This window comes from Gorilla gorilla, chromosome 11, assembly GCF_029281585.2.
Source record: "Gorilla gorilla gorilla isolate KB3781 chromosome 11, NHGRI_mGorGor1-v2.1_pri, whole genome shotgun sequence".
In the NCBI taxonomy this organism is placed as follows: domain Eukaryota; kingdom Metazoa; phylum Chordata; class Mammalia; order Primates; family Hominidae; genus Gorilla; species Gorilla gorilla.
The window spans coordinates 59,008,313-59,033,738 of NC_073235.2; the positions used below are offsets into that span (position 1 = coordinate 59,008,313).

The following is a 25,426-nucleotide window of genomic DNA, read 5'->3' on the forward strand; positions in this document are numbered from 1 at the left end:
ATTCCCACCTATGAGTGAGAATATGCGGTGTTTGGTTTTTTGTTCTTGCGATAGTTTACTGAGAATGATAATTTCCAATTTCATCCATGTCCCTACAAAGGACGTGAACTCATCGTTTTTTATGGCTGCATAGTATTCCATGGTGTATATGTGCCACATTTTCTTAATCCAGTCTATCAGTTGGACATTTGGGTTGGTTCCAAGTCTTTGCTATTGTGAATAATGCCACAATAAACATACATGTGCATGTGTCTTTATAGCAGCATGATTTATAGTCCTTTGGGTATATACCCAGTAATGGGATGGCTGGGTCAAATGGTATTTCCAGTTCTAGATCCCTGAGGAATCGCCACACTGACTTCCACAATGGTTGAACTAGTTTACAGTCCCACCAACAGTGTAAAAGTGTTCCTATTTCTCCACATGTTCTCCAGCACCTGTTGTTTCCTGACTTTTTAATGATTGCCATTCTAACTGGTGTGAGATGGTATCTCATTGTGGTTTTGATTTGCATTTCTCTGATGGCCAGTGATGGTGAGCATTTTTTCATGTGTTTTTTGGCTGCATAAATGTCTTCTTTTGAGAAGTGTCTGTTCATGTCCTTCGCCCACTTTTTGATGGGGTTGTTTGTTTTTTTCTTGTAAATTTGTTTGAGTTCATTGTAGATTCTGGATATTAGCCCTTTGTCAGATGAGTAGGTTGCGAAAATTTTGTTCCAGCTTTGTTCTTTTGGCTTAGGATTGACTTGGCAATGTGGGCTCTTTTTTGGTTCCATATGAACTTTAAAGTACTATTTTCCAATTCTGTGAAGAAAGTCATTGGTAGCTTGATGGGGATGGCATTGAATCTGTAAATTACCTTGGGCAGTACGGCCATTTTCACGATATTGATTCTTCCTACCCATGAGCATGGAATGTTCTTCCATTTGTTTGTATCCTCTTTTATTTCCTTGAGGAGTGGTTTGTAGTTCTCCTTGAAGAGGTCCTTCACATCCCTTGGAAGTTGGATTCCTAGGTATTTTATTCTCTTTGAAGCAATTGTGAATGGGAGTTCACTCATGATTTGGCTCTCTGTTTGTCTGTTGTTGGTGTATAAGAATGCTTGTGATTTTTGTACATTGATTTTGTATCCTGAGACTTTGCTGAAGTTGCTTATCAGCTTAAGGAGATTTTGGGCTGAGACAATGGGGTTTTCTAGATATACGATCATGTCGTCTGCAAACAGGGACAATTTGACTTCCTGTTTTCCTAACTGAATACCCTTTATTTCTTTCTCCTGCCTAATTGCCCTGGCCAGAACTTCCAACACTATGTTGAATAGGAGTGGTGAGAGAGGGCATCCCTGTCTTGTGCCAGTTTTCAAAGGGAATGCTTCCAGTTTTTGCCCATTCAGTATGATATTGGCTGTGGGTTTGTCATAGATAGCTCTTATTATTTTGAGATACATTCCATCAATACCTAATTTATTGAGAGTTTTTAGCATGAAGGGTTGTTGAATTTTGTCAAAGGCCTTTTCTGCATCTATTGAGATAATCATGTGGTTTTTGTCTTTGGTTCTGTTTATATGCTGGATTACATTTATTGATTTGCGTATATTGAACCAGCCTTGCATCCCAGGGATGAAGCCCACTTGATCATGGTGGGTAAGCTTTTTGATGTGCTGCTGGATTCAGTCTTTTAAAGTAGCAAACAACACTGTTTGTTTATTTTTTATGTTTTTAGAGACAGTGCCTCACTTTGTTTCCTGGTCTGGACTTGAACTCCTAGGCTCAAGTGATTCTCCCACCTCAGTCTCCCAAGTAGCTGGGACTGTGGGCATGCACCACGGTGCTTTGCTTAAGACTCTATTTTTAAAAAACCAAGCATAAACATTATTAACACAAACATAATGAAATACATATACAATTTAGAGTAATATTTAAAGTGATGTAAATACCTAGATGCAATTAAACACTTCACTCACTGAAGTTTAATTATTTTAATTTGCTACATTTGCTGTTTAATGTTACCTTGGTCTTCTCTTCTCCCCATCCCATCCCAAATATGAATAGTATCAATTCACCCCTGCCCCCTTTAAATATGTATATATTTAAAATCCACAGATTGGGGTCAGTCTTGGGAAGGGGGATTTCTGCTGAAACTCCACATGTGCTCCTTACTGCTGGTTGATGCTTTTGATGTTCTCACCCCCTGAGGTCAGGAGAACACAGACAGGAGAGTAAGTGGCAACTGTAGCAACCCCAGGCTTTGTGGCACTTCTCTCCAGAAGATGCAAGGGTATTTTCTGCACATCAGCACTGGCCCTGACAGTAGAGAATTTCTTTTCATTTACTTTAAAATGGTTCTGACAAAAACTAGGGTCTCTCATTTGCAAAACCAGCTGTCTGTAGCAAAGCCGGACCTTATCTTAAGAGCCAGGCTGAGGCCACAGATGTCGGTCATGTGGCACCTGCATGTGGAGGCCATGAGTGGCCCATTAACCAGATCTGGGCTGAGGCCACCGAGTCTGCACCATGGAGCTCACTCGTGGAGGCCAGCTGCAATGTTCCCACCTGGCCAGGAAGGACACTGCCTTTCTCAGTCCCAGAATGGTTACAACACAATGGGGCCTTCAGCCTAGGCATGGACCACTGTGGTGCTTTCCCTCTTTCCATAGGACAAATGGAGGGCCACAGGTTCCAGCAATGCCTGGAGCCCACTTGGTCCTTTAATATCCCATCTTGTCACTTCTCAGGCCCCTGCCTACTCCACCAAAAGGGCTGGGGAGGCAGTCCAAAGATGGGGGTTATAGATTTATGTTAATAAATATATAATATATATGAATATGTAATTTTATTTTTATTTTTACCTTTTTAAGTGACAAAGTCTCATTCAGTTGCTAGGCTGGAGTACAGTGGAGTGATCACAGCTCACTGCAGCCTTGACCTCTTGAGTTTAAGCAAATCTCCTCAGCCTCTGACTAGCTAAGACTACCGTTGTGCACCAACACATCTGGCTAGTTTTTATTTTTTAAAAACTCTTTGCAGAGACAAGGCCTTGCTTTGTTGCCCAGGCTGGTGATGAACACCTGGCTTCAAGTGGTCCTCTCACCTCGGCCTCCCAAAGTGCTGGGATTACAGATGTGAGCCACTGCATCCAGCCCCCAAATTTTAATTTAGTTTTATTTTCTACCTTTTTGTGATTATGTGTCTCAGTTTAACAAGCCTTTAGTTACATCTAGGTATAATCAAGGGCCTTCTGTGTGCCCAGTGGTTATCTATGATTGGACTTTTTCTCTTCTCCCCATGTGCTCTCCCGCCATTAAATTTTAAGGAGGTACTTTTTCCTTGTTACCTGCACTTTTTGAACAATAGGTTTCAGACAACTTACCCCTGTAAATTCCCTTTGAATTATGGCATTTTAACCATTTTTCACAAATATTGAACTTGAAATTTTAGAGCCATCAGGAGGGGCTGATCCTAGCAGCTCTTTTATTGAAATTATTCTATTGGTGGCAATAGGAGTTACTGGAGGGCACTGCCACCCAGAAACTGGATGAAACCAAGTCAGAAATTCTGAGTATAACTGACAAAGGCTTTATAGGAATTTAGAAGGACATTGGGTAGTAGAGCGCTTGGGAAAAAGTAAATTCCCTAATTTCCTCCTCTGTGACCCACATTTGATATAGAAATCATGATTTGTCTAGTATTGGACAGAATCACAAATAAGGATTAGTTGCCATAAAAGTTTTTCTAATTTATATTGTGAAAGAGCTGTAGTGCTGCATCAGAAAGGAGTCTCTGTTTGCTAGAAGAACTATGTCAGCAGGTGAGGCCTAAAGCCTAAAGGCCTGAGGGGTGGTCAGGGATGGGAGAGAATGAAGTTACTCCAGACTTTCAAATTGTTCCTCACCCTTCACAAGACAGGAAGTTTCCTAAGGCTGAAGGAAGCAGCAGTCACTGAGTGCAGAATGTTTCTCTTGGTGCAGTGGGTTGTGACCACTCTCATTGTTGTTTTCTTTCTGTCCAGAGTGAAACAGGCATCCTTCAGAAATTTCATAGCATGTAGCCCTGAAGAGCACTTCGCTAGATTGTGGTGGTTTCTGTATGTGTATTTGGTTAATCTGTTGAAGAGAAATAATGAAAAGCTGAGCAGTCTTTTTCTCCCCCATCAACTCATGAGCTATGAGTTCTCGAGAAATGTTGGAGAAAACCTTGACAGCAGTATTTGAATTCTCCCTTGTGTTTCTGTTGCTGAAGCTGCAGCTTCCAAAATTGCAGGGCTTCTTGACCAGCCTGCGTCTCACCATTCAGCCTTTTAGTCCATTAAATAATGTGATTCTGTCAGCAAGGCCTCAGGTTTAGATCTTATTAGCTCTAGATAGTTTTTTAAAAATCTGCTCTCCAGAAATTTGCAGGAAGTCCCAAGATAAGAGAAAACTTCCTGTCAACAGTGCTGAATTTCATGGTGTGTGATTATTGGGAAGAAGTTGACTGAATGTTGATATGTGATACTTCTGAATTGAGGTGTGCCCAATGTAGGTCTAGGCATACATTATACTGTTGCTGCATGTATGTAAACTTAAAATTTGAATGGGAGAGTTCTCTGACCCCCCTCGCAGGATGTGCAATGGGTGTGGCTCATCTGTTCGGCCACCATGCTCAAACCCCTTATGGGAGGGGGAGCGCACAGATGGGCAGGTGCGGGAGCCAGGGTGAGCGCTTTTGGGCTCCAGCCCACGGTAGCATCTAGGGGTGGGTGTCTGTGACTCCTGAAGCCCCAGTGGGCATGTCACAGTGCTCCTTTAGCTCTGCCATCTGCAGAAAGCTAAAGCGTTAACCAGCTCAGTGCCCTCTTGGTACCCAGGTTCTTGTCTGGTATCCAGGAAGAATCAGGTCACACAGACAAATTGAAGGATGGTAAATGCGGGGTATCTTATTTCCAGGTGAAGGTGGCTCTCAGCAGATGGATGGGGAGCTGGAAAGGGGATGGAGTGGGAATATGAACTTCGCCTGGAGTTTGGCCGTCCTGTGGCTGATCTCCTCTCTGACCATCCACAGCCAAACTCTTCTTGACGTTTAAATGCCCTTTCTCTTCTCTCCTTCTCTGCTGTGCCACTCTTCTGCTTCTTTGCTCTTCTGCTTATCTGTTATCTGCTCATCTGCTCGAGGAGCCTGGGGTTTGGGGTTTATAATGGTACACGATGCAGGGATGTGGCAGGCCAAAAGGAAATGTTTGGATGCAAAAACAGGAATGCCTGTTCCCATTTAGGGCCATGGGTTAACAGGCTTGAGGGTGGGGCCTTTGCCAGGGAACTGCCTTCTTCTACCCAGTATTTCCTTGCCTCCTGTCCATATCAAAATGAGTATCAATACTCTGTAAGATTTTCTTTTGTTTACTTCTGTACTCTATTCTTCAATATTAGATTTAATGTATTAGTCTTGGGATTGGAGTGACTATAAAGGAAGCAGCATTTTGTATAGTAAGTTGAAAGAATCTGTAGATTTATAGCTTTCTAAGTAAGATAGTATTCTCAGTTGTTTTTTCACATGACTAGCATTTACATTTATTTATGTATCCAGTAATTATATGAATACCATCTGTAAATCAGCTAATGTGATAGGTAATGGAGATGAACAGAATAACATGAATTGCTTTTTCTTAAAAAAAAAAAAAAAACTCCAGCAGAGGATACAGACAAGGAAACCATTGATTTATGGTTGCCTGTGAGAAGTTCTGTGACAAGCATATACCTAATATGGGTATGTGTGTGAGAGAATCTAGGAAAGCTTCCTTAAGTAAGTCATGCTTTGCTAAATTTTAAGAAAGGGTAGTATGGCCAGGTAAAGTCAGTGGGGGAGGAAGATGACAGGGAACACTGTGGCCAAAGCATGCAGACCCATGGAATTACAGGAAGCAGTTGTGTAGAGCTTGAGTGTAGGGTGGTGTAGGGCATGAATCATGGAGGACAAGGTATGCCAGGATGAGGAGTTTAGTTTGAATTCTCTAGGCAATGGGCATCCAGTGAATGCAAACAGCATTTGATACAGGTACTCAGGGTGCAGAAAACTGAATGATTAATAGGAGGGCATTGGATGAGATTTTATGCTGATGGGAAGGAATCCCAGGTGAGAGAGAGAGAGAAAGAGAGAGAAAGAAAGAGAAAAATACCTGGGAAAGAGAGAGAGAGAAGAGAGAGAAAGAAAGAAAGAAAAAGAGAGAGAGCGAGAAAGAGAAAAAGACCTGGGGGGGCGCGGAGAGAGAGAGAGACCTGGCAAAGAGAAGGGGGTGGAGAGAGAGAGAGAGAGAGAGAGAGAGAGAGAGAGAGAGAGAGAAAGAAAGACCTGGGAAAGAGAAGGCATATTACGTGGGCCATTATCCATCTGCTTGAATTTCTTGGACAACTCCAGCATCTACTACCCAGATTTTCTTGTTGTTGTTGTTGTTGTTTTTTTTGTTAGTTGTCTTTGTGGCTTACCTCTTTATTTGTGTAGCCGCCCTTTCTTGTCTTTTGTTACATCTTTGATTTGGAAGTGAATTAATAAATGAATGTCAAGTGTTCCCAAATTCTGTTTTAAGAATAATCTAGATCTTTTAAAGCTTCGGTAATGTGGGCTTTAAAAAATCTGTGATTGCCCAACTGGTTTATGTCAGCATTTTGGAAAGAATATCAGTCTTTAAAGCGGTGTTAGAGATATAAACCCTCTGGGGAGTGAAGAATGCCTGGTGCATGCTAATTTTGTACTTATCCAGGTGGAAGAGAGAGAGGAATAGCCAAAGCTATAGATAGAACAAAGGCATGTCAATTGCAACCTGGTCTCAGTTTAGGCTTAGCTCTCCTCACCAATCCCCTATCAGGATATTAGTGGCTTATTTATTTATTTTTAACCTGTATCATATTAAGCTCTTTGACAAATCACATTTTGATTTATAGTCTGTGCTTCTGGCATGTGCTTTAATGGCATTAGCCAACTCTAGACACATACTGAATTCATTATGTACCTTATGTATGTAAGTAGTAATACTTCCTTTTAATGAACATACGGTCACGTCAAAGTGCTGCGAGGTTGTTTTACAAAAGCATCTTTGTGTAGTGCTCCTCAGAAGTTTTGAGATGAGTATTAAGTTGAAGATTAATATGCTGTATTTTAAGTTGTATTTTAGTGGAGTAATGTATTATAATTTTGCCCTCTCCTTAAGGTGAGTAGACTATTATAGTCTGTTTGAGTCTTTGATTCTTAGGCTTTGGTTCTTAATTAGAATTCAACATTGTTGACATGTAAATTGTGACCAAATGAATTCAAAACTCAAAAAGTAAAATTGCCTTTGAATTTGTATCCTCAGCTATGATATTGATTGAAAATCGATGAGTAACTCTTTTTCTTGTTTTCTATAGGCAGTAAGAAATTCACAGAATCTGTTTACAGCTATACGTGACAGCACTTAACCTTGACTATGCCTGCTAAAAGGTTTCTTGACTTTAAAATGTGGATACTCTTCAAGATTTGAGGGCAGGGCTTCTCCTAAGGTAGAGGCAGAGAAGTAAACCAGCAACAAGTAGGGCTCAAGATCTAGCCTGTCTGATCAGGCTTCCAGACCAAGGAGTGGCATCAGTCCAAACCACCTGTCTCTGCTGACTAGGCAATCTTAATAGCCATCCCACTCCTCATCAGTGCGTGGGATCTGAGCACAGGTCTAAGCAGATTAATAGTTTTCTTAGTGAAGTGATCCATGGAGTCAAATGCATGACAGTATCTTCAGGATTCTGTGGGAAGAGGAGGGTGTCTATGGAGGACACTAGGTCATCCCCTTGAAAAGAGAGATAGAGACCATTACTTGAGGGAAGAGCTAAGCAGAATGTCAGAGCTTTAGCTAAGCAAACAGATGTGAGCAGAGTTCTAGTTCAACTAGGAGCACAGAGTGAGAACCAGATATTGGGGCAGGAACTCTTCTGTTTGACGGCTACAGTGGGAGAGACTGCACACCGGTGAGCACAGGGATTCCTTTGTGTAGGGGTTCCTTAAAGACAGATAACAGTTTATGGGCAGATAACAGTTTCCAGAGGGATGGGGCTCCCTGTATAATGCCAGGGGCTGCCAGGATTGACGCAGGATTGACTCAGGGACTGCGTGGGGCTGACCCTGCAGGTTGAATGCTGTCAGTGATTACAACAGGGCAAGGGCACCTTGACTGTCTCAGAAACTAATAGAATCTTTCTTTGACAATAACCACTGGCGAGCATTTCCAGGAAGTCTTTGAAAATTGCTGGGAGTCTGGGCAAGAAACTCTACTCACTAAAAGCATGGTATTTGATTCATTATAAAACAGAAGGAAAAACATTAGTAATAGACGTGGTATGTCCCAGCCTTGTATAGTTGAAAGTAAAACTAAGTCATACATTTTCAATTTGGTGTGACATTGTCTAATTTCTAAATTTATTATTATTTTGAAATTATAGGAAATGATTAGAAGTATGAGGGTGTGGTTCTTCTGTTGTTTATTTTTCACATTTGAGTCTTACTGCATGTCACCATTGTCCAGCATTTCAGAGACAAAGGCAGTATTTTTGACATTCATTAAAACTGTTTTGGTGAAAGAGCTGTATTACGGTACTATTTAATTTTTATAATAGTTTATCAGAAATGAGATTAGAGCCTATTTATTGAATTATCTTATTTTGAAACTCTCACATATTTATTGAGTACAGATTAGAATCAAACTGTTTAGAATATTAGGAAAGTCTTTTTCAAGTACAAAGGGCAGAGATTATATCTGTAGGTAGTTCCCCCAAACCCCCGAGGGGAAGTTTTGTTTTAAATGTTTACGTGTTTTATATTGACACATTTGTTGGCTTAAAAAATATGGCAATAGCATCCAGCATAGTACTTGATGTATGTGGTTGCAATTTGACATTATTTTATTGATAACTATATTGTGTATAAACTTTCTTTTCATGTCTTTTTATGTGAGAGACATCAGATATTCTACTAGGTGTTAGGAGGTAGTGAAATTAAGTTGATTCTCACAGTATTTGCATCTCAGTCTTCTGCCTCAGCATGTGACCTTGCCTGTGAAGGTTCAGAATAGCTGTTTTATTATTTCCCTTAGGGTGATCGGGCTCTGGTAAATTGATTGGCACTAGCCCAACTCACAGCCTATTGAATCATGAATTGATTACTTTAGACAACAAATAGTTTAACACCTTCCTACATGCCATACATTGTTGTCCTTGCAGGAGGTAAACTCTTGGAGATGATGGTGGGGGATAGAACCAAGTTCCTGCCCTTAATTTATTCATTCCTATGAGAAGTGAAACATTCATGTAAAACAGATGACTCAGATTGCTGTTAAAAAAAAAAAATCCAGTAGGGCAAACCTATTTGAATAACCAAATTAAGATCAGGATTGGCCGGGTGTGGTGGTTCACGCCTGTAATCCCAGCACTTTGGGAGGCCAAGGTGGGTGGATCACGAGGTCAGGAGATTGAGACCATCCTGGCTAACACGGTGAAACCCCGTCTCTACTAATAATACAAGAAAATTAGCTGGGCATGGTGGCGGGCTCCTGTAGTCCCAGCTACTTGGGAGGCTGAGGCAGGAGAATGGTGTGAACCCAGGAGGGGGAGCTTGCAGTGAGCCAAGATCGCGCCACTGCACTGCAGCCTGTGCAACACAGCAAGACTGCATCTCAAAAAAAAAAAAAAAAAAAAAGATCAGGATTTTGACTAGTAACTATAGAGTTCAAGCAGAAGCAATGAAATGGTCTAAACTATAGCTTAAAGAACAATATCTGTTAAAGATATCTTTGTCAAGTAAGTCTGAATATTTCTCTTTTATAGTTAAAAAGATAATTAAATTCTGCCTTTTTCATTTCATCTTTTTAGAGTCTCAAGCCCCATATAAAGTTTCCAAATAAACATTAATTCTGGGTTGCTGAGAGATGTTATTCTGATAACTGAGGAATGTTTATGATTGAGGTATTAAATAAAAGGTTATCTTAACAAAAGGAGAAGGAAGGTAAATGTAGTAGAAGGCAATCTGTTAACAATATTAGCTTCATTCTTATAATGCTTTGCAGTTTACAAATGCTTTCACATATGCTGGAATCTGATTATTTCAGCGGCTCTAGGGGATTGGTAGAGAGGCTGTTGTTAGACCTACTTTATAGATGAAACAGACTCTGATGAGGAAAGGGACGTCCCCAGAACCTGAGTTAGTGGCAGGTTGGGTCCTGAACTCACACATTCGGAGTCTCCAGCATCAGTGCTCTCTGATGGGGGCCAAGAGTTAGCCTGCTATTCATGTAAATGCCCTAGTACACATTCCTTTCAGACAATCAGGACATTGGGTTCAGGTCAGACTGATTTGATAACAATTTGATAAGGTGTGGAATCTTCCTGTGATTAAAGAGAGAAATCTGATAAGATACAAGACTTACCATGAAACAGATAAAGGTTCTCTCAAAAGGCTGCCTCCAGTTAGAATTCCCCAGCTGGTCCTTGGCACGTGGTTCCATGTGTTTATTATGTAGCTCACACTCAAAATCACCCCTGGGGCAGGTTGAGCCATTCCAGCATTTTGTAAAAAGTTGTGTGCATGTACTCACACACAAATGAGGAAAAGAGGACTGAAAAGATGGTTCTGTGAAAGTGAAAGGATTCACTTGCTTTTCCCAGTCCTATTATGAAAGATGGTTTAGTTATATCAAAGGGCTTCTTTTGACTTATTATATAATTTGATTCTTGAAATTTTGTAAATTGCAATTTATAAAATTGGAGGGCCCTGAGAGATCAAGTTCCACTTTGTGGCTCGAGTAATGAGGATACTGAGATGAGGGGTTAGGGCTTGCTCAGGTTTTTGTTGCAGACAGGAAAAATAAAAAATCTGGTTGACTTAAGGAGAAAAGAAATTCTCTGATAGGACATTGAGCAGCAGGCAGAAATACTGGGAAGACAGAGACCTAGCTTGAAAAATAAGGGACTAAATATGATTTGTAGCAACCACAGCCACAGGCAAAATCCTGACCCACAACCAGTGCACCGAAGACTTGATTGCTCATCACGTCACGTCTTGCTATGCCACCACTGCTGACATCTCTATTGCTGCTGCCCCTAGAAATGGGATGGTACTGCTATCATTGCATCTACCTCTGGATTAGAGGTTCTTTGGGTCACTACCTCTAGATTGAAGACTGTTGAGAGCGTCGGACTGGCAAAGCCAGGTTAAAGGCCTGTATCCCAGGGGACCATTCTTCCTCTCCTATGGGATGGTAGAATGCCTTTCTGCAAAGCTTACGAGATAGGAGGAGGGGTTTAGACGATAGTAAGCAAAACCAAACCACACCAAAACATGAGACAGTTTTCTGCTATGGAAACATACCCATTTATTGGCTATTTAAGAGGTTAGAACTTGAGTTTTCTGAATTTTCTCAGGATGCCAAATTTATAGCTAATATAGATTTCCTTTATGAAAAGTGACAGAGGCTCTGTGGTTTGTAAGAGAAAATGAAGTCCTCTGTAGTAAGATTTAATAATTCTAATATTTTGAAACAATCCATTTTCCTGTCAACACTGTTTTCCTCTGGATTAAAAACCATTCCCCATCTTCCTATCCTTCATGACATACAGAAAAAAGAATCTTATTTTTCAGTGGTAAAAAGTGGAGAGAGAGAAAAGGAGTAAAAGAAGAACAAACAGTATTCATGAAGTGCAGAGATTAGAGGTTAGTTGTTACACATTTCAGGGTAAGTTTGCCAGATTGATGAGCAATAAAACCATTTAGAACTGGAAAATCTTCAGGGCTTTTGTTTTTAAAAGTTATTTTAGGCAATAACCACATCTTGTCGTTATAGTCTTTGCTTTCCAGCAATTCCTTTTTACCTTTTAATAATAAAAGCTAATATTTATTGAGAACTATTTTGTCATAGCATCATTACCTATCTCACTTCTTCCTCACAATAACTCTGTGTTAATCTCATTACTATTCTCCTTCCACAGCTGAGAGATCAAACCTTAGATGAAGCAACTCGCATGAGATTTCATAGTTCATAGATGTGGGACTTGAACTTAAGCATATACACCTGTGAAAGAAGCTTTGTAAATCTTCCTTTAACTTAAGGGAGAAAGTAAGGTATGTGTAGAATGCTGTTTGGTAATATTTTAAGAAAACTGCAGAGGAAGGAGAAAGGAAGTGTGCTAGAAAATCCAAAGACTTTTGGGAGCATGTGACTCCTCCACATTAGGTAAATTTGCTCTTGTATCTCTGTTCCAGGACAGCTAGGCCATTCTGATCTCTTTCAATTTCTGTTCCCCACAGTAGTACTTAGCTTAGTGCCTGGTGCATAGTGGGTGTTCAATAAATATTTACAAAAATAATTAATCTCAGGCATCCTCAGGACAGTTTCCTGGGCTTAAGATGCCATGCAATTTAGAGTGCTGCTCTCAGTAAAGAAATAACTTTACCCTCAAAGTCAGGCATTTCAAGAAGGTTTATCAATGAATTTAGTGCATTTCACAAACAAGGAAGCTTACCAGGGGTTTTTAGGCCATATAACTGGATAGCCTGTGAAAGATCTCTATAGCATGTCTTGCTTCCTGACTTTCCAACTTCACTTCAATTAATTTTGTCACGTTGCTCCCTTTTCCTTTTTCTTCCTTAAACGTATAAAATGCTGTTTTTTGTTTTGTTTTGTTTTTTGTTTTTTTTTTTTTGTTTTTTTTGGCTGTGGTCAAGAGAGAATGGATTGTCCTGGGAAAGGCACAAGGAATCTTTATTGTAAACTAATGTGTAGAACATTTTTGTACAGAAATAGCTAATGAATACCCAAAGCATGCTGTTGCTTGCTGTTTAAATGTGGTTTCATTTTTGTTCAGCTCTAGCTTCTAAGTGTCTTAAAAGGAGAAAACTTACTTTTCATTAGATTCATTTAAAACTTTTTCAAGAGAGGAAAGTCCTGATATATCATGTTAAGGAACTTCACAATGTTTCGTTTATATGGGGCCAAAGACCACAGATCCACCCCGATTGCTAATTATTGAGATTGCAAATAGCTTATTTCAGAACTTAGGGTGAGACAAAAGAAACATGAAGGAACAAAAGGCCCAGGATAATGAAAAGGATATTGTGAAGAGAAAGGCCTGTAGAATTATGATGCAGGTCACATGCTGTGCCTGCATTTAATTGTACCTTTGTATTTAATAATAAAAATGATTACATGCTCACTGCTAACAGGTGTCCCTGCTTCAGAACTGTAGTATGGATAGGTGACAGCAAATTACTCCAATTCATAAACTTGGAATATTATGCTTTTATTTTGAGTTTCACCAGTCTATACTAGAATACATTTCTGCCAAAATGTACATCAACCCAGGAAGATTTTTAAACTTAGCCCCTGATAAATATACATAAAACATAGGTGAATATTTTAAAGTATAAATGAAAGAAAAAATCAACTTTGCCAGGCACTTAACACATTGAGGTTGTGTTAATACCACAGTCACATTTCTAGTTCTTTATATTTTATATAAGCTTTGAATGTAATGTAAATTAGCAGTGATGAAAGTGGTCTTTCTGTTAGAACTTAATTGCCTCCTTTATGAATTTTCTCTAATTCTTGCTTAACTTGAACACTTTCTGTAACTGCCTGTCCAAAATATAGCCCCTGCCCTAGGGATTTGTTCTCCTCTGTTTTTCCGTTTATTGCCATTATTGCAATAACAATGTTCTTATTAATCTGTTTGATTTTATCTGTCTTCCTCATTAGAATGAGGTTCCATAGGACAGAGACCAAGGTAATCTTATTCTCCCCAAATCAGTGGTTGCCTAGTACCTTGACCATGCCTGGCTCATAATGTGTACCCCCAAAAATATTTGTTAAAGACATTCGTTAATCTGCCACTTACCGTCTTAATCATATACCAAAAACCCTGCTTGCTACCTTAACTTTATCACTAGTCTCCTCCCTTTGCTTATGTTTTCACCAAAGATTTTGTGGTTGAAGACATTCTATTTCCATTGTCTGTTGGGTAGCTAGGTAGAGAGATAATAGTCCCCCTTGATCCCATGACCATAGTTGAATGGAAATTGAGGGGTTAGGGGCTGTTCTTAGACTCTTTAAGCCTTGAGCACATTTCCTTTATTTGATCAGCCTCTGAACTGTGATTCATTCATATTTGAATATCTGCTAGGTAGCAAAGGCTTTGGCAGGTGCTGGGGAAGCAAATTTGAAAAGATGCACTCTGTTCTTTTAGGAACATATCATTAGAATTGATGTCCCATAAGTCTGTAACTGTGTCTCTTTGGCTATCCATTATAGACTCAGTTCCTAACACAATCTCTGGTACATTACAAGTGACCAATAAATGAGTGAATGTTCCATGCAAGTATTTAGAAAATAGCTTGTGCTGTAATAAATGTATGTACAAAGTTCTCTGGAAACACAGAAGAGGGAAGGCCATTGTGTCTAAAAGGAGTCAGGGAAACTTTCACAAAGGAAGGATTAAAAGTTGAGTTTACCAGTTTGGGTAAGATGTACCACATAGTAAGGACAACATGAGCAAGAAATCAGAGGTGTGGAAGAGCAATATTTTATTTGAGTTTGGACACTGCGGTCAGTCTGGAAATTTAGGACGAATGTGAAGGAGTGGTGGGCATTGAGGCTGTTGGAATCATTATTTATTCCCTTATTCAGGTACCCTATGCACTAAGTAGCTCTTGTGGCACAAATGAATCACCTTTTATTTATAGTATTTCTATAGAAAAAAGAATTGAGTTCCAAACCTACAGTTTTGAAGATAGAACCTGTTTGTAAATGGGGTTAACTTTAGTAGAAAATTGGCTACATTGCCTATATGTTATCTATTGCTGTAATTCTTCATACAGATAACCACAAACGTGAATAGCATAAAAATAATTAGGGTTTATTGTACATGCATTGGAATGCTCATCAGGTGGCTCTTCTGATATAGTCTGGGTGGGCTGGGTGATTTTCTGTTCTCCATTGAACTTGCATTCCTCTGTGGAGGTGTTGGCTGTCTGTCAGCTGAAGTAGGATGGCTTTAACTCAGGGGGCTACTCAACATTTGCTGTCATCTTCCTGCTGGTACCATTAGGCTAACCTGGGCATGTCCTTTTAATGACATTGGTGGAGGACAAGGGCACAAGCAGAAACATAAAAGTGCTCTTTTGAGCCTCTGTTTCTGTCACATTTACCAACATTCCGTTGGCCAAAACAATTTCACATGGGTGAGTTGAGAGTTAGAGTGGGGCACTGTGAGGACACAAGGCAAAGGGCATGGCTACAGGGAGGGGTGAAGGATTGGGACAGTTTTTGCAATATATTATATAGCCCATACAGCTAATCAAATCGAAGTTTATAGATCTAACGGAAGCGTATGATTTCTGATTTCCTTGATGAAACACTTATCTTTTCGGCTTTACTGATGCCCAGTCTTTTTTTGATAGGCTGGGGGAAAGTCAGAGAAACCAGAAATGGGAAAAGGTTGAAGTGAGATCTTGAAAGGGATAGGTAATTATTAACAATTAGCTATTGCATGCATTGTATAATTTCAGATGTACCCGGCTCATCTCCTTTTATAGGACACTGAAGCCCAAAGCAGTACAGTGTATCACCCACATTCCCCCAGCCATGTTAATGACACAACCAAAAGTTACAACTCAGTAATTCTAAGCCCAGAGCCATTCTCCACAATATCTTTTAAGATACATTCTCCCTAAACTGCCTCATATGCCTCCCTGACCCCTGTCACTCCTCACACAAACAATCACTTTTGTAAATGGTTTATGTTTGAAAATTGCCTTGTTATCACAATTCACCATGAAGAGTGGGTTCTTATTTTGAGTTTTCCTTTTTAAGTTTACACATCATACCTTAAAGCAAAATAATCCCCTTATGTGCATGCATGTGAGTACGTGTGCATGTGCACACACATGTGCATACACACACATGCCTACACACACTCATTCACACACACACACCACACACACATCCCTATTTTGCCCTGCCTTTGTCTGAGTATTTCCAATCAGAAAGGGACATTTTGAATATAGTGGTTATATTAAATCAGCTTGAGTTTGGTAGGTTAGGCTTTGAATTATCTTTGCTAGACCTCTAAGGGGGAGCTGCCAGAGAGGTCACTGTGACACTCTCAGTCTGAGACAATGAAGCATGGGGAATAAATTTAGTTAGAAATGAGATTAAAGCTTTAGGGAGGTATTGTTTCTTACGAGCATCATTTTTCCCCTTTCTTGAAGTAGTCAAAGTGATTGCTCAAGACTCAGGTCAGGACACAGGGACATGGAAGGAAATATTCTCAACATTTCAACAGTGGCAGTTTTTAATTGATGAAATTATGGACAGATGCTATTCTAATTGAGAACTACTTTTTCTAACAAATAGAGTTTCTATACTGGCAGGTAGATATCAGATCAATAAGTCTGTGATAAGCATACCATTTAAAAGTATGCTATATTGAAAGGAAGCTTATATGTAGACTGACATGCATAAGAGTTTTAGACCTGAAGAAACAAGAAAATCCCAGGTAGTTTTATACCTGTGTTTTTTTCATATTTACTCATTCTTCTTACTCTATACATCAGTGATTATTTTTCTTTTTTTGAGCTATTTTGCATGTTAACATAGTTGCCAAACTTTGACTCTGAGGAGAGCAGTATTGCTGTCTCCAAAATATTTATATTTGAGGCCTATCTTTTAGACAGTTACATTCTAAAATATGTGTGGTCCTGCATTTTTCACTTAAAACATCTCTTATTCTGCTCTGTGCAAGGTCATTGAGGATTAAGACAAAGTTTTCTCTACCACCATCAACCTTCATTCTTTTTGGTGGGTAGATTTTATATTTTGTTTCTCTAAACAAGAGAAAACAGTTACAGTTCCACCTCTTGTGTGCTTCCTCTCCTATGAGTTGTAAGCTCAGTATGTGCACATATGCAAGATTTCAAGTGCAAAAGAGAACAGAGTCGGAAACAGATTTTCACAGTTCCCGTCTGGGTCCTTGTGTAAGTGCCAATGTAAAGCTATTCGATGATTAGTGAAAAACAGTATAATGTTGCCTGGCTCTAAGGAAACAGCTTTGAAAATCTAAACTTAATAAGCAGATCAATTAGGTGGGGGTTTGGGATTATTGTATCACATTCCAATGGCATGCAGTGTTGTCAAAAACTTTTTTCTCCAGAATAAAAATTACAGGAGGCATAGAGTTACCTTTCAAAATGTCAGGAAAGAGGGTTGGGGAAATTAGTTAGGAATAATGAAAATATATCACGTATATCTCAGGAAGCATATACTGTGAGCATCTGGGTATCTCAGGGTAAGGGGTAGATTTCGTGTGGGTAGGGGAGGAGGAGGTTTACCCTGCATCCATGGATGTAAATGGATTAAGCTGAATGTCTGGGAAGACGAGGATTGCTGGGTGGAGGTGTGAGGCCCAGGGCTCGGGGGTACCATCAGATTACTTGCTTCTCAAGTTTTGGGAGCTAATAATACCTGTGCTTGCATTTCCCTGCAAAGCAAGGGATACCTTCTGGGATAAGTCCCGAGGGAATCACTCATAAGTATTTCTGCTTCCCTCCCACTTATTCAACATAAATATAGGGCCTAGTTTGGGGTTAAATTCAGATTTTACACATTTATGTCTCTGTCACATTTCTTGCCACCAACTTACTGAAGTCTGAAATTTCTTTAACAAGAGAAAGTATTCCATCCCATAGTTAGAGATGTAAGAATTTCAATACCTGTTTGTTTAACACAGCGAATGAGATTAGGCTAAACTTAACAGTAATTGGAAACGTATTCTGTACCTGATAATAACTAGAAAAAAAAACAAAGACAAACAAGTAAGCCTTTCTGATTTCTCTTGAGACGTGGGAATTGTACAGTAATTACAATGGGATGTAAGTTTCACGAAGGTAGAGATCACCCTGTGTCTTTCTCAGTTATATTCCATGCATTTGTCACAGTGCCTGATTCATAACAAAGGATTTTCATTTTTGTAAGTAGATGGACACATGGATGATTCTAGTATCATAAAGACTATTTAAAAAGGTGTATACCAGATAAAATGTTGACCCAGAGGAAGCAGTGAATAATTTTGCGCTGGAAGGATGCAGATAAAGGGAGACTTTCTGCATCCCTTCAGGAGATGCAGAACTAGACATTTGAACTCGATCATGAGAGATGAACAGAGGTTTCTCAGAACTTCCAGGATGGTATCCAGCCAGAAGAATAAGTGTGTGTAAAGGCAAGGTGGGAAATGACATGAATGTTCAGGGAGCTACAAATAATTTCACAATTCTAGGTAGTATGAACCATGGCAGACGAGGATCATATCATGAATGGCCTTTTTGTGTAAGTGACATCTCAGATTTGAGTCAAGACAGCTGCTGCTGGGAACTGGGGAGTGGACATAGAAAAACAAGGACCATAGGAACTTGTTTCCACCTCACATTTTAAACTGAAGTTAAGCTTGCTTACCTGCAGTCATATTCAGATTTAGATGCTAATTAGGGAACATTTGTTAGTGTGGAAGCTACAGAGCTTGAAGAACTATAACCTATACTGCTCCAATGAGATTTTATATTTTAAACACATATTAAAAGAAAATTTTATCTTTTTAAAGTCACCTTAGAGTCAGATGAATGTATAACTATTTTCTAAAGGAACTATCATTTCATAAATGGAATTTCTGCCTGGTTCCTTTAAATAGTGGCTTCATTTAGGATTTAAAATATTTCATTTACACATGGCTTTCCAGAGGCTTCAGGGCACACCTGGATGGGTGAGCGTTTCTCTACGCCTATGGTAAGAGCAAGCATGACTTGGATTTCTTGTACTACCAGATATGTGCCTTTGTGGGGCAGGGTGTTTCCTTGTTAGATATATAAATCAACCAGAAAGATTGGGTCGGATGGGTACTGTGTTATTTTCTTAATTTAAGGAGAAGATCTATAATGGAAATTTTATTTAGTTTCTTTGGACTGTTTTCGTGCATTTAGTTTTATAAAATGTATTCCAATTTTAAGCAAGGAACCCTACATTAATAAAAATTGATTTCTTAAGCTTAACTTCAAATATGATTTTAAGCAACCTTAGGATTATGCTGAGTTGAAACTATGGAACCGCTACCCTTCCCACTTATAGCTCAACTACTGCTATTGTCATTGTTGTTTTTTTCTTCTACTTTCATTCTATTAATTGTTAGATAAAATAACTCCTTATTTTGCATGTTGAGGTTTAACATAAGTTCTCCACTTGATAGAGCATTTAATTTTGGGGGGACGGTTCTTAGCCGATTATATTAGTTCAGTTGTTTTAGAATAAGACGTTTGTGGGGAGGGGCAGCAGAATCTTCAGTCATTGATTCTCTCTTTATAACTTTGCCCTTTTAGCTGGAACAGATTACTTCTGTAGTGCTGCTAGCCCTGCACAGACTGAATCACAAGGAAGAAACTTTACATAAACCATTTATACTAAATGTTTGGTATGCTGGCAACATAAATCAACAACAATATCCATTACAAATTCATCCCTTTATCAGTATTATCTTGATAGAACTGATCCCAGTGTGTGGGAATTTGAACCCTGCTTCAATACATCTAGCCCTGGATAATTAATTATTCAGGGCACAGAGAACCTGGCCCCTGCAATGTAGAGTAATTCTTCCTGGTCAGCGTTAACTCCACTGGCAATAATAAATAGAAAAAGTCTCTAGTGATGCCAGTATTTTAAAGTGATTAATCATCTTTCCCCCCTTCTCCTCCCCCTTAGTTTTCTTTAACTAGGATTTTTCAGCAATAAATCTTTAACAATACAGGTAGGAATTGTTCTGTAATTAAATTTTGCCCTGCTTAATTTCTTACCTTTTATGTGTGATTTTTAAAAAGTTACATTTTAAGAAGCCCTGATCAAAATTCAAACCGAGAAAAATCCTTTTACAGAATACTGAGAAATGCTCTATGGAAGATTAAGCTCTTGATTTTGAATATTAGATAGAGCACATACACATAAAAATACTCATAAAAATTGTTCATCAACACCAGTTGGGGTGTCAAATATTCTAAAGTTTTGAATTGCTTCACTTTCATGCTTACGATTTGTCTGTATTAGGAAAAGCCTGACATATACATATGTTCCAACACTGAGAGAATAATTACTTATTTCTTAACTTTCAGATAATTGATGTCAGCTCTGTAGGAAAGGGATATTTTCACTATTTTTGTGGTACACGAAATGCACTTGCTGAAGCGGCAGGTAGATGCCTGGCTGGGAATGACCGTGTATTTTTAAACTGTGCCCTGTCGAGCTGCCCAGCCATCATGCATATCCTGGGTGACAGGGACAGATGTGACATATCTGTTGTGACACACTTTTGTACCACCAGTCCGTGGCTCGAGGTGACTCCTGTCCCTCCCCTGATGCTTTCCCCGCTGCAGGACAACATAATGATGCACGGATGAACCTTGCCATTGCTCTGACTGCTGCCAGGTATGGGGCTGCCACAGCCAATTACATGGAGGTAGTGAGCTTGCTCAAGAAGACAGACCCCCAGACAGGGAAAGTGCGTGTGAGCGGCGCACGGTGCAAGGATGTCCTCACAGGTATGCCAGGTCTCTGGGAGGGAGGTATTTCTTAGTATCTTGCCTAGCTTATATAATGACTGAATTATAATTTTTCTGTCACTTCTCTTTCATTTATGCCACGCTTCAGAGTCATATTAATTATATTCGTTATTGTCAGCAATGACTGGTTTAACGTGAAAATTTCCCCTGTAGGACTTGGCAATTTTTCCCCTTTGTATTATAGTTGTAATAATGATAATGATAATAATAAAATGCCCACCAAATTCCCACAGCTATGAATGGATTCCTTTTTCTTTACAAAAACATGTTATTAATAAAATTAAATAAATGTGCCAAGTTTCAAAGTATCATTTGGGTGACACAGGCATTGTTACATGTTGTTAAAGTGAATCTTTAACTTTATTTAGATTTTCATTATTGCCCTGGCTCTAGCGCCATATAAGTAGGCAGTTTCCAAATTATATCGTTTCTTGAACAAAAGCTCTATGATATACATTTTCTCACAGCAATGCTGCTCACACATTTGAGTTTTCAGGAGAAAGCGGCTTATTTACTCATTCTACTTTTTCATGTTTGGTGCTTTGATGCTGGGCACTTATAAGATCGACAAAATCCATAATAAGAAAGTGGAATGCTTTTCTTTCTTCAATTCCGACTTGTTTTTGGTAAATTCACTCAGATGAGAGCCTTTTGTTTGGCTCTTCAATAACTTGAGCTGCTCAGGTCACTTAGTGTGGTATGCAGTATACTTCACCATGGGTTAAGTTAATAGATGAATTAGTAATACACAGCATCCGTTAACAGAGAAACAAATGAGGTGTGTGATTGATGCCACTTTCTTTCACAGGGCAGGAATTTGACGTGAGAGCCAAATGTGTTATCAATGCCACGGGACCTTTCACGGACTCTGTGCGCAAAATGGATGATAAAGACGCAGCAGCTATCTGCCAGCCAAGTGCTGGTGTCCATATTGTGATGCCTGGTTATTACAGGTAATTGTCTTCCAATGTGGCAGTTGTCACCTGAGAAAGAGGGTCAGCAGAGATTGTCTGGTTTATTTCTTCTTCTAGCATAACAATAGATGGTCTAACTTGCTGTTCAAAATCAGGAGAAATAAGTAAAGGAACTCTTCCAAAACACAAAATACAAACCAGACTTGGGAAGTTTTAGCCACTTATGGCAATACTCGTTTCTAAGGGTTAATGCTTTGGGGTCTATTTTTCTTTGTTCAGTGTAGTCACCTTCAGAGACTAAGCATTGGTATTTTTGAATTAAACTTTTACTTAAGTCATTAGCAAAATTAATTTTGCAAAATTTTTTATAAAGGACATATTTTAGTTAAAACAATAAGACATGAATTTTGCAGAATACCCAAATTTGCTTATGAAGAATCTGAAGATGTGGGCTACCCAAGTATTCTTAGGTTTATAACTTTTGAAATAGATTTTAAAAAAATGTTGTAGCAAGCAAAAACCAGATATATCTCATCTGTCACATTAACAAAGATAATTGAGGATGAAGAAATGGGCAGGAGTAGAGGTAGAATAAGAATAGCTATTAAATGAAAATAATTTAAGCTGGGTGATGGGTACATGGAGCGTCATTAAACTCTTTTTATATATGTTTGAAATTTTTAATAAATTACAAAAGAAACATTTGTGTGGTTCTGGCTAAAAAATAATTACCCATAACGTACATTTTAAGGTATTTATAGAAGAAATTCATATGGCCATGCTAAGGGTGTAGAGCATGTGTACTGTTTTTATTTCCATGTATGGTAAACCTAGTAGGCAAAGTAGTAATTCTATATGAAATAATGACTTACGTGCAACAGTATTCATTATGGCATTGTTTGTAGTTGAGAAATATTAGAAGCTACTTCAGTTCCTCACCTTAGGGTAATAGATAAATAAATTATGGCATAACCACACAAGGGCATATTGTATAGTCATTAAGAATTATAATTATAAATACTTTTAATGCCCTAGGAAAACACTAATGATACAATGTCAATTTAGAGTATAGGACTTGATATTTTATGTGCTGTAGGTTCTAACAACGTATATAGAAAAAGACTGGAAGGAAATATGTTAAATGTGAATGGTGATTATTTCTAGGTAATATGATTATGGGTGAGAGTTATTTCTTTCCATGTTTTAATAATTTTCCATAAAGGGAATATACAGCTTTTAATATTTGATAAAGTGGATGTGTAGAACCTATGATATTTTGTTTAATACTTCTATTCTCCTAGAATGCTATCCTGCTATGCTGTAGATCATGCTGCCTTTTTAGTTGTTGGTTGTCCAGTAACTAAATCTTCCTGAAGAGTCTAACATGCACCTAATTGGTACCAGATACACTTCTGAGAAAATCATTAAAGAGAATTTCTTATCCACCAACTTCCAAGGTTTCCTTTGCGTTTTCAAAATGCGTATGTGAGAGCAATAATAGTCTTTAGGATTTTTACTTTGGACTGGAGACATCAAGGTGCCTCTTAAGGCACCACTGCATAAGATAATAGAAATGTATGCAGTGGTACCTAATTGAGTTTTTAAAACTGTTAACCAGAAGCTTAGTTCAAATGAAAAGGAGAGAAATAAATATATGTAAATGTCCCATATGTTTCTTGTATATAGAGAAGTTTTCAACATTAGTTCCAGATGCAATTGTATACGCTTTTGTGTTCGATTAAAAATATCTAAGGCCAGCTAGTTTATGAGTTTTTGTAGTTTGTTTTTAAGTATCTCTAAGAATGGAGTGTAGATGTAATCATCATACATCTTATATTTGTTTAGCTTTTACTAGATTCAACATATTCTCATGTGTTGTGTGCCTTATGTTTTCTTCACTATCATCCCATGATGTCAGAAGACAGATATTATTCCCCACAGACCTTATGTTAATTCTGTCATTAAATAATTAAATAATTTGGGACAAGCCATTTTATTTTGTGAACCTTAGTTTTCTGTTCATTAAAATGGGCAAACATTCTGCTCCTTCAGAGTGTAGAGACAAGGAGATTGTACGCAGAATTAAAGTGATACCTTGCTATAGGACTTCTGGGGTTTGTTCATCACTTTTCCTTGGGCTGTGTGGCCTGGGCAAGCTACTTCTTTCAGCTTCTGGTTCCTTATATCTTTTTTTTTTTTTTTTTTTTTGAGATGAGGTTTTGCTGTGTCACCTAGGCTGGAGTGCAGTGGCGCCATCTTGGCCCACTGCAACCTCCGCCTCCTGAGTTCAAGTGATTCTCCTGCCTCAGCCTCCCGAGTAGCTGGCCCGCCACCACACTCAGCTAATTTTCATATTTTTAGTAGAGACAGGGTTTCACCATGTTGGCCAGGCTGGTCTCAAACTCCTGGCCTCAAGTGATCTGTCCGCCTCGCCTCCCAAAGTGCTGGGATTACAGACGTGAGCCACTGTGCCCGGCCCCTTATATACCGATAATACCTAACTGGTATAAGGTTTGACAATGATCTTTGGATTATTTTTTTCTCTGTTTTATAGAGTGCTGTATCCCCAGCTATTGGTACGGTGTCTGGCACGTAATAGTGCCCAGTAAATATTTTTTGAATGAATCCTCCTAAATTTTTTATGTTAACTTGCTTATATTGAGATTGTTGCTTTATTTATATTAAAACTTTAATGTAACATTTATGAGATTTTTTAATATAGAGAATTCAAACTATGAAAATAAAACATGATTCTTCAACTTACTGCCCAGGTAACCCCTGTAGACAAAAATAAATAAATAATGTAGGTACATAACTAGAAATTTCAATCATCATAGAAAAAAATAGAAATATGAAAATGAAAATTGAAAGCCTGACTCTTATTCCCCCTACCTTTTGTTCCCTCCCCCAGTTCTTCTCTGGTAATTAATAACCTCTTCTTCCAATTCCTTCCTTAAAATCATGTTTTTACAAGCACAGATGTGTATTCTGTTAAAAATTTTGTGTGAAAGTGGTCATGTTGCATATATTGTTCTATATTATGCTTTATACACTTAGTAACAGAGTAGATTTGGTGTCTTTTAAGAATAAAGGTATATATTACCCAGAAGTAATATTTTAAAAATTCTGAATCCTAAAAATTCAGCATTAGCTTTAGGTCTCCTGAAGCATGAAGGTGTTAGTTACAGCTAGGTCTGTCTCAGGCTAAGATGCAGTAACTGACCTCATTCTATGTTGGGAGAAATTAATATCCCCATTTTTGGCACTGTGAGCTATAACCACTGCACATCCTGTTGGAAGCTTTGAAGGAATGGTCTGCAGCCTAGTTCCCATTCAGGCTCTCTTGCAGATAAGCCCCTTCTCTTTGGATTGTGACCTAGATTAAGGGTTCATTCCCTCATTCAGGACTGACCTTGAGGCAACTGTACTTCTGGCATCCCATAAGGGTGGTTTTCCTCTTCCTATCAAGTCATTCTCTTGGGTGATATTAGGAGATCCCAAACTGAAATGACTCTGTGGTATCATCAGTCAATCATACTTAGCAGCTGTCACTCAACAGTTTTGACTAGGTCTTCAGGGATGAACCAAAGCTTCTGGGGCTGCCCCACAACTGGCTAATGATAATTTAAAACCAGGCATGTTTCAGTTAGAACCTGATCCATTTGGAAATGCAGTGAGTTCAGTAAGCATTGATTTATTGTGTGTAGGCTGGTAAAGGAAGAGTAAGAAACCATATGTGCAGTGTATCTTCTTGGGCTGTTTTCAGAAGTATCTTTACAGCATTTGTTAATTTTGTTGTAACTTTAACTAATGTTCCAGTTGTGGAATTATCTTACACCATAATAGCAGCTTTTTGGGGGAAGAGGGGAAGAAGGAAAAA

The 25,426-nt window shown here is 38.7% G+C and overlaps 1 protein-coding gene across 1 annotated transcript in view; it reads left to right on the top strand.

Moving 5' to 3' along the window:
- The window catches only part of GPD2 (glycerol-3-phosphate dehydrogenase 2), a 109,541-nt gene that overhangs the window by 52,542 nt on the left and 31,573 nt on the right, over window positions 1-25,426 (top strand). The window contains exons 6-7 of the mRNA XM_019022684.4: window positions 20,447-20,611; window positions 21,441-21,585. Of these exons, the coding sequence (XP_018878229.1) occupies window positions 20,447-20,611; window positions 21,441-21,585 (310 nt within the window). The remainder of the gene's footprint in view (window positions 1-20,446; window positions 20,612-21,440; window positions 21,586-25,426) is intronic.